Here is a 16,012-nt window from a genome sequence, read left to right on the forward strand (position 1 = left end):
TTTTTGAGATTTCACTCACCAGTGTTTGAGATCTTTTCACTCTGTGTTGAGAGTAGCCTAAAATTAGGTGTGACTCTTTCCGTGTAATGTGTGTCCAAAGACAAGATCCACGCATTTGTTTATTTGTCATTGAATAATGTCTCTTATTATCCTTTGTTCTTTACAGTCAAAAGAAACATTTAATCCTAATCAAACATTGCACAGATTCTGTAAAGAAGCCATTAAACCAAAACAAACACTTCTGTTAAAGTCCCTGCCGCTGGTCTTAAAGAAACTGTGATGTTTTAGCACTTGTTCTACATATCAATGTAAATAATTTACTAAGTTAGGTCTGCTGTAAAATTAATAACAGCATTTACTGAAATGGAATCTCTTTCATACTGTATGTAAAAAATAAATAAATAAAAGGACATTATAAATGAAATATACTCAACTTGCAATTGAAAGCTTGCGAATCAGAATCGAATAATGATATCATGTATCGTGATACATAGAATCATGACATGTGTATCGCAATGCATATTGTATCGTGAGGTGGCTGGCGATACCCAGCCCTAGTCGCAATGCATTCTGACATTGCCTTCTTCGCAAAGGTTCCATGAGATGCTGTCTTAGAGTCTGGCCAAAATTAGGCATTTCAGAAAGCAGCGTCATTATGTATATTATATTGTTTGAAACATCATTAGGAGTCATATCGTGCCAATGACGCCTAGGCAGGCAGCTCATAAAATTTTGGAACAGACCTAATTTGTCTAATAGTTGAGCGTATTTCCTCATTGGAGATCCATACAGAGATCTGTTTACACTCATCCATGCCCAGCCCAAGACTACCAGATCAAGCCTGAGCTCTGGAAGTACAGGGCGGCCATTAAAGCATAATCACCTTGTATAAATTGTTTAAAGAAGGCTCCTCCACACAGCTGTCTTGACAGGGAAGAATTTCTAAAACGTATTTGATTGGGTTTCAGAGTACCTTGTCAAGAGGTTATTTTTATTCTGTTGGTGGATTGAGGACAGATGCATGGATTTATGTGTGGTCATATTTTTGTACAGTTCTGGGTGAGGGTGCAAGTTCTGGTAGAGAAAGGGGTTTCCAAAGTTAAATGTGCTTCGGGAGTTCCTAGCAGTGGCATACGTTTTAAGCTAATGAATAGTTGTGAAGTTGTAGCTGAATGTGCCATGTTGAATTTAAGAGGGTTCATGCATTTCTAATGTTTATGCAAGGTGTGCCAGACAAGGCACTTCAGTTCCACTGTACATAAATGAGATCACAGGCAACAAGATCATCTGCAAAACTAGGTGCCCTTATTTTAAGGTGTGTCATTTAGTGTATGTGAATAGCAAGCCAGACTTTGACTTATCAGAAAAGTCTGGTCCACATTAAGTTTTCTGGACAGAAAAAGGGCTGTTTGAATGACATGGTTGTCTTTGTAATCTTTCAGCAAAATGTAGTAACTTGCTCCACTTCTGTAACAACTTCCTTTTTCGGCTGCCATCACAAATCCTCCTTTCTTTTCAACCCACATCTTTCACATTGAATTTTTCAGTATCATTTGAAAATATGTCGGATTACGGGAAGTAAAAATGTGTTGTATATGCCATTTCATGTTGACTTGACAATGTTTATAACAATGTTTTCAGTCGCTTTACATTATTTATATTTTTCATTGTTTTTTATTATTATTCATTATTAATATTGGATTTTTCTAATACCGATTAATTTACCAATAGTTTTTAAAATCGCTTACTGAATGTTTAATTATAATTTTTGTAGTCTTTCACATGAAGGTAACAAAACATGCACTCTTACCATCAGGCCACACTAATACGTTTTCTTTTTCTCTACGTTTTGGCCTTCTATCCACAGCGAGACGGTGCCTTTCAGAAACGCTCTCCCAAGTGGATACATTTGAAAGCGCCTTATTCGTGTTCTATTTTTGACGAGGAAGATGGAGTTTATGAAGTTTTTGTTTCATGCGACGCAGTATTGTGATCCATTCAACCCAAAAAAATCAAGATGGCGGCCCACATTGTAGCAGCTTTATTGTGCCTGTTATTCACTTTGAGAGCATTGTAAAAGATACATTTTACTTTGTATAACCTTCACAATGCATTCCTTCATAGGCGACACAAAGTGTACTCGGAATTGCTGTCCGGCGACGAAACACAAGGACAATTGCATTTCAGCCCATATATAAAACTGTGATTTTTCACATGCGCTGTAAGGAGATTTAAGCAGTTTCATACGTTTTTGTGTGGACGAGTAACTTTTGAAACAGCTTGAAAATGGCAGTGTGGACGGCAAACGTTTCGAAAACGAAAACACAGTTTTCAAATGTATCCGGATTAATGTGGACATGGCCTCATATATTGTGGTACAATATAAACACCATAAAGTGAACGTTGTTATATAGGCTAATAAATTCCGTGGAAGCAGTAATTCATCAACATATCATTCATTAATAGGAACTTGGCATGGTGTTTCAGGTTAGCTTCTAAAACACTGTTTCAGTTTGCATAGAAATAGCAATTTCAAAGAGAAGTTTCCCTACATGCCATGCTGTTATATTTAAAGCAAAAGAACCACATTTTATACAATAAAACATATTCTGCTGTACCTCGTCCTGTGCCTCCCCAGAAAAAAATGAGGTAAGAAATTTTGCGCAAATTTACTTCTACCTTTTACTAAAAAAAAATAAATTGTCACCATTGGTCTAACATTCACATTCCTATAATTTTACTGTGCTATTCATAGTAAAAACTCATTCAAATATACTTGATTAATAGAGACCTAAACAACTGTTTTAACATGTTAGCATCGTTTGTGTCACGGATGACAATTTGAAGCTGTGCGCCAGTTCAGTAGTTTTTTTGGATAAAGTTTGAACAAAGGACTAAAGGCTTGCATTCCTATGGCCGATCCAAAGTATAACTGTCAGAGAAAATAAACCATTTTTGAAAAAAATGTATGGGCTTTCTTTCAAGTGCTTTTGTATTTCTTTTTGCAGGACTCCAGAGCAATGCCCTAGTGTGGTTTCCCTGCTGTCTGAAAGCTACAATCCTCATGTCCGCTGTGGTGCTGCCATGGCTCTGGGCATCTGCTGTGCTGGTACTGGAAACAAGGTGAGATGTGTTTTTTTTTTTATTTTTTATTTTTTTTATTTTTTTTTTTTATATATCAGCACTGTATCAGTACTCCATACAATCAATTTAATTGAATATGCTTATTAATGAACCTTCATTTTAGTCACTCAATGCCAGAATGTCAGTAATCGATACTAATACCAGTTCTTGATGCCAATTTTCATACCACAGCAAAAACTAATGTACTACGGAATACATATTTACATAATGGTATTTATGGTATTTTGTCAACTTTTTCTTTTTGTTATATGAAGGTCTCATTGCAACTGTGACCGTGCAACAGGCGGTACTGATAAGACCTGGTCACAAATACAAAAAATTACAGATGTTGAGAATGAACGTGTTTGGGGGAGGTATCCTACTGTAATAATTAGCTACCACAAGCAAACATTCATTGTGGAAATAAAAATGCCAAACTTCTGTATAGGCTGATAATATATCACGCTTGCAAATTTCCTGTGGATACTGCACAAACATGACATAGATTTCTATAATTGTATCCAGTTGTATCTGCTGATTTGGATTAAAACGTCCCATAAACGGGTTAAATTGGGGCAGAACTTCCGGCACCTTCGGTTGTAAAAAGAAAAATAAATGCTTGTTTGTCAATCCATTCAGTTTCTTGTATTCTTTCATGTAGTTTTTTTTTTTTTATCCATTTGACACATTCCGTCTCTATTTAGCGAGTGTATTTGTTAAAAAATATTTCAAGTGCGTTATGCTTCGCTCTAGTCAGTTGCGGACCCTGGTAGAGTATACAAGAGCGGCACGAGACCGTGCGCCCCCGCATAAAGACGCGCGTTCCACTTCTGTATCGCGCCGTGGTCCAATCTCTGTTTCATTGAAATTGCGTAATATGGAATCAACTGCTCGCTCACCCTTTTATTAGATCCACTGATGTGCAGTAGCGATTTTGCTTAGTTTATTAAAAAGTTGTAGCCTATACACAAAGGGGTTTTGAATCGCATCCAAAGTGACATCAGCATAGATAAAAATATCATAACTTGAGATCTCGACCAACACACTGTAAAATGATTCACTTTTATTATTTGTATATTTATGTACTCCATTTTTGTTGATTCAGTATTTTTATTTTCTGTGTGACAAAGTTTATTAGCAAATATTCAGTGGGATTCACTAGTGAAAATGCTTCTTCACGCCACAGTGAAGAATTTTAAACTCTTTTATAATTTAATGCAAATGTTTTCATTACAAATTAAATTATCAGAATAACAATTTGAGGAAAGTTAGAAGGTGGTTGTTTCCACCGTTAAGAACAATGTGTATTTATTTGTAAATTGTGACATAATTAGATACAAGTTTAATATGTTCTATAAGATGACCCCCAACATAGGGCAAGAAGATGGCAACTTCCCAGCTATCATTTGATTTTTATAAAATGTGTAAAATACATTTGATATCTTAAATTTTTTGTCATCTAATGTAAAAACACTAAACCAAATATTCCATGTAATTATGTATTTTCACAATTAAGTTGAATAATGATATGCATAAATAATGACAGACAAATCATAAAACAGAATCCCAGTAAAACTGGTTAATTTAAAAAAAAAAAAAAAAAAAAAAAAAAGAACCTCAGAAATCCCAATTTAACCCCTGCCCATAAATACTTACCAATATGAATTGTTCAAACTTTTTTTTTTAAATGAAATTGGAGTGGTGTGAATCTTAACTAAAGAAGTTTACAGACGTTTAAAGTAAATTTATTAAAAGTAAAATAGTAATTAAAATAAAGGACTCCAGATAAATGTAAAGAAAAAACGTTTTGAGAAAATGCAGTAATTATTTTCATTTGGTAGCTAAGCTCTGTATTTATTTAATTTGGGGAATAATGCTTTCATATTGCAGAAGTGTTACACTTTTCTCCAAGTGTTTACAAAAAATTATGTAAAATGAAAAGAACAAAAAAAAAACTGAAAGAGCTTGAGTAGAGTAACTCGGCACAACTGTTGCTATGGTGCAGACGCGGAGCAGGTTTCTTTCCAAGTGAATTGGGGTGCGAGAGAGGAGCGGACTATTTAATCTGGCTGTCCTAATAGCAGTCACTATACGGCTGCGATGATAAATTTCTGACACTGCCAGAACTTCGTCAAAGGCTAAAAATCATTGCAAAAGGCTATTAATTGGCCATCGGTGAACATGTCGCACTGAACGTTGTAAGATTGCCGATTTTGCCCTATTTAGGATTCACGGAATTTGTCACAGACAGCGGAATCATGGCCAAAATAGTACAGTGTGTACCAGGCTTAAATAACTTCTAACTCTTCTTGGGCACCTGAGAGGTATTAGGATTAGAGTCATGGGCAATTTCATCCAGAGCTGGGAACCCTGGGAAAATGGACTTTCCTCGGAGCCAAGATCCCCCACACTTCACACATTCAGCTTTGGGTCCATAATTTATACAACTGGGCTTTTGGTTATTTTTACTGTTGTATTATTTCTGCTCTTGCTGTGCTGACAAAAAATGCCTAGCCAAGCTGTTTAGACCCATTTTAGACCCCATCTGTCAAACAAACTCAGGCTACAGGTAATGACTATTATAGCAGTAGGCAATTTATTGTTTATGAATTGTTCCAAACAACTGTTGATGTTATTGCATATGCAAGGACGTTTAATAATGGGAATCAGTAATACATGATGTCCAGTACTACTTCAGCTATTTCCATCTATTTTTAGGTTCTTTCTATGCAATTTCAATTCAAAAGTCAAATTTCTCTTACATGCTATGTATCACTTCGGCCTGAAGATCAATGATCTGTTCCAAAACCTAGTATGCTGCCTTGCTTCATTTTGGGAATCAAACAACACAGGTCGCATTGTATGTTTCACGCTGTAGATTCAGGAATGGTGTTGCGGTGCCGCTGAATAACAATACAGAAAACACAGAGTATTTTAGCACGGTATACCATCCAAATCGGCAGAAGAATGCTCGTTCAATAACCGTTAATGGAATTGAAATTTATGAAAATAATTTGTTCAGGTTTTTTTTTTTAAATGGAACCATTCTGAATAAGAACCATTTCTCGGTTCCCAACGCTATACTTCTGAAAGGATACATGTGATGCTGTCTAAGAATTTGAAAACAAATTCACTCTTTATGAAACAGCCCCTGCATCTGGAGCATATCTGAGCCCTTAGAATGTTGCCTAATTGGGCTGTTCACTATGTTTTGGAACAGAGCTTAAATGTGACAGTAAATAGCTTTGTCCCAAACGACACACTATGCAACAAAATTTACTATGCACTCAGCCATGTAGAGTATGAATTTTAAAAGTGTAGTATCATCCCAAATGGAACACTTAACAGTTTTTTTTACTACACGGAAGCATTCGCCGTTTAACAGTTGACGCAAGTGACTGTTCAAGTGTACGTGATGTGTTGCCACTAGCTTTAGCGCGTTAGCCAACCTCAGTTCAACACTTGTATCTTGTATTTTCTCCCCAATTAAGAATGCCCAATTCCCAGTGCGCTCTAAATCCTCATGGTGGCGTAGTGACTCGCCTCAATCTGGGTGGCAGAGGATGAATCTCAGTTGCCTCCTCGTCTGAGATAGTCAATTCGCGCATCTTATCACGTGGCTTGTTCAGCGCGTTACCCCGGAGATGTAGCACATGTGGAGGCTTCACACTATTCTCCCCGGCATCCACACACAACTCACCACGTGCCCCACCGAGAGTGAGGACCACGAGGAGGTTACCCCATGTGACTCTACCCTCCCTAGCAACCAGGCCAATTTGGTTGCTTAGGAGACCTGGCTGGAGTCATCAACATACATATTCACACAGCTTGGGGTGATGGTAAAGCACTCAGCTCACATTTGTAAAGTGCTGTATCCACTAAATTTTCGCTAGCTGCTACATTCTTCATTATTTACAACTGTTTTGTCAGACCATCAACGCAGCCAGGTAACTCCGCCCTTCCGCTATGTACGGCAAGCCTTGTGCGTTGAATGCATGAAGTGTCCTACATTCCACATTCTGTTGTGACGGTTGAAAAAGTGCATCATACGGGTACTTAAAGTACACTTCTTTTTGCTGCATTTTCAGTGTTAACATACTACTCGCATTACATAGTGCAGAAGTGTGCGGGTTGGGATGCACCTAATATCTTACTCCTAAATAAACTGACTTGTTCAAGAGATGGTGTATCACTAACACGCATTTGTATTTTATAATCTTTGGCAACTTGGCCTGCGCGATATAGAGGATAAATTAGGTAAAAGTGTTGGAAAATGCGATACGATAATTCTCTAATAGGTAATAGTCCTTGGAGCGTGCAGAACATCGAACCCCCACTGAAGTTTATTGGTATTAAAAAGCACCATCTATCCCAGAGATCACAAATATAGTTGTCTTTTGTTCCAAATTGCATATAGACTGTGTAAAATGTGAACATTTTTACCATTAGCTATGTAGCAGACTTTAAAATTAATCTTTATTTTTATTTGTTTGTAAAAAGCATATGAAAATAAAGTTAAATTCACCATATTGTGGGATATCCTAAAAAATCTGTTTTAAAATATTTTATATTTACATTGTAATTCATGTTCATAATTTCAAAATTAGTTAAATGTGGGATGCTTGCCGTAGACATTCGCATTCTGCTTTGGTCTAACGTGCTTGTTGTCAGTCCGTGCTGATCTTCAGACTGAGAGGAATGATTTCACAGGACAATCCATTAATTGAAAACCATCCTTTGATATCCACACAGACCACAGCGGCCAATAAACAAGACAAGTTTGAGTTTGTATACAGGGATCTGGTCTCATCATTATGTACACACACACAGTGCAGAGTGAAAACACAGGACAGCGCCTGTTTCAGCTACACATGCACAAATTGTGACATGCTCCATCATTTGAGTCAGCACATAAGTGCATAAGCATACTGCACGCACACACCAAGTGACTACTGCACGCCCAATCTATTCTCTGCTATATGCAGCACCTTTAACTTTACTGTATTAAAATCATTCCGTTATCGCAAGCCCTTGCAATATGCATATCGTGATACGTACATTTGCGATATTCTGATAAATTCGATATATCCTACAGGCCTATTGGCTGTGGACAAGATAGATCAGGTCTTTTTTCTAGGAAGCTTATCAAGAAAATTCAGGGTATTCCCATAAAGGGAGTTCTGATGCCTCTACTACATTGATACCTCATCTGTAGGGTTTTAATTATGAAAGATGATATCATTTGGTACCTAATACCAAAAATTTGGGATTTAGGTTTAATCATCAATCAACATGTAGGGCCTTATGATTTCTGCAATGCGGAAAACCCGGACAGAATCGAGGAACCCATTTATAAACAGAATATAACAGAATTGACTATAAAATGTGGAATGTAACGAATTATATTTTTGATAAAAGAATGTATGAAATGCACAAATAATCAAATTAAAATCGTGATATGTCCTAGTGTGATGATTAAACCACGTTGCAATTTAATTAAATAAATACAAAGTCCGCGTGTGCTGTGTGCTTCATGTTGAATGTCTGAAGCTGGCCGCTCATTAAGTAAAACACTGTGAGCAATGTCCGTTTCAAGGATAGACTCTGATTTGTGTAGCATATGACAGAGAACAGAGCACTCATTAATCTTGAAGCACAGACTACATATTTATATAATTAAATTGCAGACTTTTGCAGTTTAATAAACATATATAGTCTGCTTATCAGGAGGTGAGCAGCTGTCGTCAAAATTTAAACTGAAAGTGCTTCATTCCATTTTCCATCAAAATAAAAGCTCAGTTTAACTTCAAGCTTGATATCGAAGAAATATATCACTACTATATAGTTAAATGTAAAACCTTATTCACACTGGGCTCTGATCCCGCGATATTCCTGGGATAATTGCTGGGGAGCCTTCTGAATGAACGCAAGCCGGAGCCGGAATACCAGACAATTTGTTCCTGGTAACATTGCCGGGATCAATCCCGGAAACTATCTGTGTGAACAAAGGCAGAGCCGATACCGTTAAGGGAGCGTGTTGTAGCGATGACATAATTATCATGTGGAGGAGAAAATTTGTATGCAGAAAAGAGGTGTAACGGTTGCACGGTAGCAGACCACTGTCATACCGTTGACTTTCTCAGACACGATATTGTTTTTTTTTTTTTTTTTTTTTTCTCTCTCCAAGTAAAGGAAACAATTGGCTATCTTTACAGCATGACAAACCTGACGTGATTTAAGAATCCCTCTTTTATTCAGAACGCGCAGCACACCAAATGTCGAAGCCTGAAAATCTATTTCCCCCTCATATGGTGCGGTTGATGTCCGCAATTTAAGAATACTTGGGTATTTAAAATGTTGATGGTTACCCAGTTTGTAAATTGTCAAAAAAAGTTTCGACTCATGCAGGGAACTCAAAACCCGAAATACCATCTCCGTGAGCATCATGCCATGGAGTTTGCGAAGATTAATGTAAGTGAAAATACGGTAGGTAGTCTATAACTATAGGCTAATACATGATAGAACCCCTTACATAAAGGGTTGCTCCGATACCAACATGTTGGCTTCGGTACGATACCAGCCCTGGTACCTCAGTATCGATACTAAATTGATACTTAAGCAACAAATAAAAAGCCTCAGATAATTTCACAGAAAATTACTTGATTAAAAGAACTGCAAGTCTTACAGATACAAATTCTGCATTTTCCATTTTAATTTTTCTGGATTCCATGTTAAATGTTTTAATGAAATGTTATGATCAAATGGTGTTTAATCAACTGAATACATATACAGCTTTAATCAAATGAAAATATATTAATTTTTAACAAAAAATTGCTATTTTATTTTTGGTAAAATAAAATGCTGCACAACAGAGCTTTTCATTAATGAAAAAAAAAATCTGATTACCTTAGGCAAAAGACTGCTATGGCTTAATCACAACATGCTGATATTCAGTACAAAAAACATTTAATATTATACTATTGTTCTTATGAGTATTACTGCTACTTTCTGAATATTTTATCTTTATATTTTTCTGTCTTTTTTACAGACTTATTTTGACAGACATTTGAGTTCTTAATTTTTTTTGTCAGGTTATATCAAGCTTCCCATTAATGCTGGATTCAATACTCCCTTGCTGAATAGTGTTCACATCTGTTTATACACTGAACACACTGCATGAGAACCAAGCACCAGTATTGTGTGTTGCGTCTGTGTGCGCACGCATGCATGTGTGTGTGTGTACGCATGCGTGTGTGTGTGTGTGTGTGTGTGTGTGTGTGTGTGTGTGTGTGCGCAGCAGCACCTCTCATTCATTCTCTAGTGTGCAGCGAATGTGACTGTATATTATTTAATTATATGACATCCTTCTGCTCTCTAATGATCACACTTGGCCATATTGAGATTTTGTAAATTTTATTTTCAAATTGTCATTGATTTCATCTCAAAACTGTCACATCTGATAAGATTTTGCTAATGGCAACATACTGCAATATGGTACCGAAATTACCAACAAGATGATATCGTACTGTTTTAATTATTTTTTTTTTGTATCGCGAAATTCCGTTAGTACCGGTATATCGCGCAACCCTGCTTACATATGAAATACAAGCAGATACAGTACACTGTTACCAGATTTGTAATGACTCATTAGGAGGTAGACTAATGTTATGTTTGTGCTTACTGTCAAACTCGCAGCAGCGCTAATGTAACTTTAAGACAGGCCTAATTATATTTATTTTCTGAAACCTAAAAATGGCAAGAACATAATGATACGTCAGAAAATTAATTATTTTACAAAATATTGGGTCATGTTTTTCTGAAGAAGTATTGATTTTATTTTCAATTTTACAGCTTGTAGAAGTCATGAAAATATCATACAAGATTGAAACATTTGCCCCGAGACTACTTAAAAAATGCTTAAGTGCAGTGCAGCAGTAAGCATACAGTGTTATAACAAATACGTTTTATTTGTAATGTACTTAAAATAAATAAAAAAAAAAAACATTAAAAAGTTTAAAAAGTGCTTTTGCTATACAGAAAATAAAAACTACTTGCAAAAAACACCAACAAATAATCTGCAAATTAATTATTATTTTTGATGATAATAAATGCTAATTTCTGAAGAAAAAAAGCATAGTTTTACCTTGTCTGTGTAGTTAGTAGTGTGTAGTTTTTTTTTTTTTTTCAGTAGATAGACCAGTTTAGAATCAAACTAAATTACAAAAGCAACCAATGACTAAATTGAATGCACAATTTAACTGTTGAAGGGCAGAATAAAATTCTTGGTTATTAGTTTCTGCAAATTCTTCATTTTTTTTTTTTTATTACTTTTTTTATTTTTTATTTTTTTTATATTAATAATATTGCAATGCACCTAGATAGTGTGATGTTTTTTGATGGGTCTGTATTTCACTTTCAATCTGTATTGTCCTCGAGAGGCAATTCAGTAGGTAGACAGCAGCCAATAACACAAAAACAATTAACAATGAATAATACAAATAAATTGCAATTTATAAAAGGCCTAATAACTTACTGCCCTAAAAAAGCTACCATGCAAATTACACCCCTAATACAGAAAATAAATAAATAAATAATATATATATAATATATATAAATTACTATGAATTTGAGTGATGCCAAGACCCACCACTCTCCATCCATAGTAGAACTGTACGAGATTTATTTGTTTACAATAGGATGAAAGAGTGGGATTCTCCAGAGAGAAGATGAAGGTTATCAGTAAACTCAAAACGATGTACATTAGAAGTCACATCGTGATGTAACTTTTTTCTTTACGGGATTTTTCCAGGATGTGTGTGAATGCAAGCTCAGATTACGGGAAAGCTGGGGCAGTGTGAATGAACAAATTCTCACAGTGCCAGAACAGTTGCCGGAATGATTTTTCTGTGGTTCTTTCCGGGATCTCTGTGTGAAAAGGGCTTAATATTCAATGTAATAATAATTAGAATAATAATATATCAATAGTTATTTCAATAGTAATTACATAATATTTGAGCAGTATCTCACAATCAATAGCACTTTTGTACAGAATAAAAGTATTCTTCAGTAGTTTCATTAATGCTGTAAAGATCTGCTGTGCATCACTATATTTGACAAAAAATAACTTCAATGTTGTGTTTTGGATTGTGCTGTGAGGATCTGTATAGAAGCACTTCATTTGATTAAAAAGTGCAGTGGTATTTTGAAAAATAATTGTTCTGTTTTAATTTGATTAAAGTTCTAAGAATTCATTTGATTAAACAGTTTTTTGATGATAAAATATAATTAAACTAAAATATGGGGTTCTGAAAAAATTAAACAGAAAACAAGAAATTTGGGGGGAAAATAAAAATGATTTCATAGGACCCTAAACATGCTGCTGTCTTTTCATTATCATAACAAACAGGGTTTTCAAATCTCCATTGAGTTGACACATGATGTGATAATTTCCTTCAACAGGAAGCAATCAACCTCCTGGAGCCCATGACCAATGACCCAGTGAATTATGTACGACAGGGTGCCCTGATCGCCTCTGCCCTCATCATGATTCAACAGACTGAGGTCACCTGCCCAAAGGTAAGAAGAATGTTTGCCATTGTGTAGTTTAGGGTTAATTTTAGTTCATGCTTTTAAGTAAATATAACCCATATAAATGAACACAGATAACACAATAAAAAATATCTGCTGTTGCACCTCGTTCTATCTAGGCAAATTGCAACAAGTATTTAGTCTTTTTTTGAGAGAGTGTGATAGACTATGTATTAATTTAATAAAATCACTGCATATGCAGTTAAGAATCACATATGAAGTGTGTAAAATCAGTCTAATGACAGACTAATGTCTGCAAACAAAGCACAGTAAAATTATTGCGATATTCACCGTATTGTCTATTTTGTATCACAAATTGTGAATATTCAATATATCGCTCAGTCTTTCCTTGTTGCAAACAATAGGCTGAACGCCGGCAACCATAAAACCTTTGTGTCATGATCTAAACCTTTACCTTGATTAAGATATACTGCATGCCTTTCTGCAGCAGGATCAAAACAATCACGTTAGCGATACATCAGTGACTCAGTGACATTCATTAGTGCTTTGATTACTCATAGAATGACTCCATTTCAGTCTCACCTCACTGATGAACCACAATCACACATTTCTGATCTTCAATTGATTGCCCAATTCACACAGGAGATCACTTTGAAGGATGCTCCAATAACCTCAATGTTCTCCTGCAGTTTTGATGTGCACTCAACATTCCCAATAAACAAGACAGACACATACATCAACTAGATGTCTCCAAATATTCAACTGTGTAAATGCATGTACATTAGCTAGAGGAAGGTAGTGAAATTATGTGGGATTCAGAGACTACACAGACTGAATTTGGAAAAACACTCAATTTTTCTGTTTATTATAGATTCTAGTTTGCACCCCAAGTCATAAATATTCGCCTTTTATAATATAAGACATTATTTCCACAATGTGGTCTTGCCATCACGGTACATACATGTGCTTGTTTCCAGGGGCGATTTGCCTTCAATTTTTCTGTACGATAATGGTAAAATACTGAAAGCTAACTTTATGGCCGCATGAAAGTAAAATTAATTTTAAATACTACTGTTATAGTGTATACTAAAGAGAAGGAAAAGTAAGAAATGGCAATCATGTGTTGAATATTTATTGAAAAATGTGATAGTACCAAAGGTGTTAAGGTCACAAATGTAATTGGTCCTTGTTGTTCCTTAAAATTGTAAAGGTGCTGAATGAAATTACTTTTGAAATAAAGGTTCTAAATGTTATAAAGGACCAAAATAATAATTTTTGGTTGTAAAAAATACACTGTATTTACAGTATACATACACTTTAATACATACTGTACACTTATGAAGTTTACACAGTACATTCAACTAATATATGATTAAATAAATTACAGGCAATGTCCACACTTGATATATATTCTTTGCCACAAACCAGATCTGTGCAATCCATAAAATGAAAATCACCTGGTAGCCTGAAATATACAGTGCGATATGGCATGAACTGAAAAATGTATGTAATGTTAATAGTAATAACATTTGACATTGTAAAATATTTGCAAAATAGATTTGAGTTAAAAATATATGACACTGTCCTTGCCAAACCTAAAAACACAATGGAGGCAAAGCCACAATACTTATGTTTAAGTTATGTATATGTCATATTTTGAGTTTTTGGATAATTTTCTAAAAGACAACTTCAAAAATAAGCCAGATAACCACATCCATTCAATTCATTCACAATCTGCCCACATATTCCTGATACGCTGAAAGCTGCACCGTTAATGGTTTTACATTCACTGTTATGAATGACATTAGGAATCACTGAACTGTAAATTACATTTTCAATTAAAAATGGCAAATTTCACTAAAAGGTGAGTACTTTGCATCCTTGGAAATTGCTGTACAACATTTCTATTGTAAAATAGTGATCAAGGTAAAGTGACTTGAGCAAAAGAATAAATAATAATAATTTCAATGTTATTTTGTGGATTAAAAAAAAAAGAAAAAAAAAAACTTGAGGAACCTGACATCTGGTTTTACGATAAATGTACATAATCCAATATTCTTTAGCGGCTTGAGCAAAAAACAATTGGCATACGTAATTTTTTTTGGTTTGGCTTTTTTGGTTTCATGTTTCATGTAAACTTTACCGCCGTTATTACCAGCTTATAACATTTGCACAAGTGTTGTGCTCATACCCGTTTACATTTCGATGTCAAACCAGAGAATAATAAGTCTCATGTAATTGCGGGTTTCTTAAGTTTTTTTGATTAAGCTTGTTTTTGTTACTTACAAGCATCTTGCTCAGTGTCGTGCTCTGTGTAGTCTGGGAGAGGCTTGCTGTTATTTGCAACTTGCTGCTGCTGTGTTTCTGCATCGCAAATTCACTGATTTCCACAGTGATGTCGGCGTAAATAAAACTACATGTTTGATGTACTGTAGTGCCGGGATATGACACCATTGTTTGGCAAATTCGACAAGCTGTAATGCTACAATTTCTTGCCATTTGCCATCGATCTTCTCGTCTATGTACTGTAGATATGTTGCTCTATTTTTCCTGTGAGCGCTCAACGCTGCCTCTCCGTGGAGGAGACTGTTCCGCAGCTCTCAATATTGCCCTGCTTGGTATTAATTGCACAATAATGTGTTTATGTATCGTACGATACATATGGTAGTGAATCATGAGCATCATATCGTACGATTCATACAATACAATATTTTTTACGCCCTTATACAAGACATCTCTCCTGCTTCACGTTGCACTCTGCTGTCTCTGCAAGTAAGCTAATACAATAATTTCAGTGTTTCAAATCAGTGTTTCATGTGCATTTATTTATTTATTTGGCAAGCTGTCTTGTAATAAGATTCATAGTGAACAGTTAGATGTTCATTAATAACAAAATAAACACCAACAGAACTCAGACGCAAACCAGAGGTTGATTTCAGCTGTTCAGTGATTTATTTCTTACATAAATACATAATTTCAATGCAAATCTGTTTCATATCCATTTGTTTGTTTGTTTGTTTGGCAAGTAGGCTGTAATAGGCTGAATAATGAGTCATCAGATGGTCATTTTCACATCAACAGAACTCAACAGAATTGATTTCAGCTGCTCAGCGATTTCTTTCTTAAATTCCATAATTTCAACGCAAATCAATATTTACGCCCATGTATTTATTAATTTGGTTAGTAGCTGTGTAATAAGTGGGATAATGTGCTACAGGCATGAATGATACCTCAAATCATTTGGCCATTATTGTCTGGCATATGAGTTGGTCATTACGTTTTGGTCAAAGATTGCGAAGGCTGACATATTTTGCACTTTAGAATAACATGCACTGATGAA

At 35.3% G+C, this 16,012-nt stretch overlaps 1 protein-coding gene across 1 annotated transcript in view; it reads left to right on the forward strand.

Annotated features, from left to right (window-relative positions):
- Nucleotides 1-16,012, forward strand: part of psmd1 (proteasome 26S subunit, non-ATPase 1) — a 99,272-nt gene that overhangs the window by 60,883 nt on the left and 22,377 nt on the right. The window contains exons 17-18 of the mRNA XM_051693699.1: nucleotides 3,009-3,123; nucleotides 12,583-12,699. Coding sequence (XP_051549659.1) covers nucleotides 3,009-3,123; nucleotides 12,583-12,699 — 232 coding nt within the window. The remainder of the gene's footprint in view (nucleotides 1-3,008; nucleotides 3,124-12,582; nucleotides 12,700-16,012) is intronic.

Source organism: Myxocyprinus asiaticus, chromosome 49, assembly GCF_019703515.2.
Source record: "Myxocyprinus asiaticus isolate MX2 ecotype Aquarium Trade chromosome 49, UBuf_Myxa_2, whole genome shotgun sequence".
Taxonomy (NCBI): domain Eukaryota; kingdom Metazoa; phylum Chordata; class Actinopteri; order Cypriniformes; family Catostomidae; genus Myxocyprinus; species Myxocyprinus asiaticus.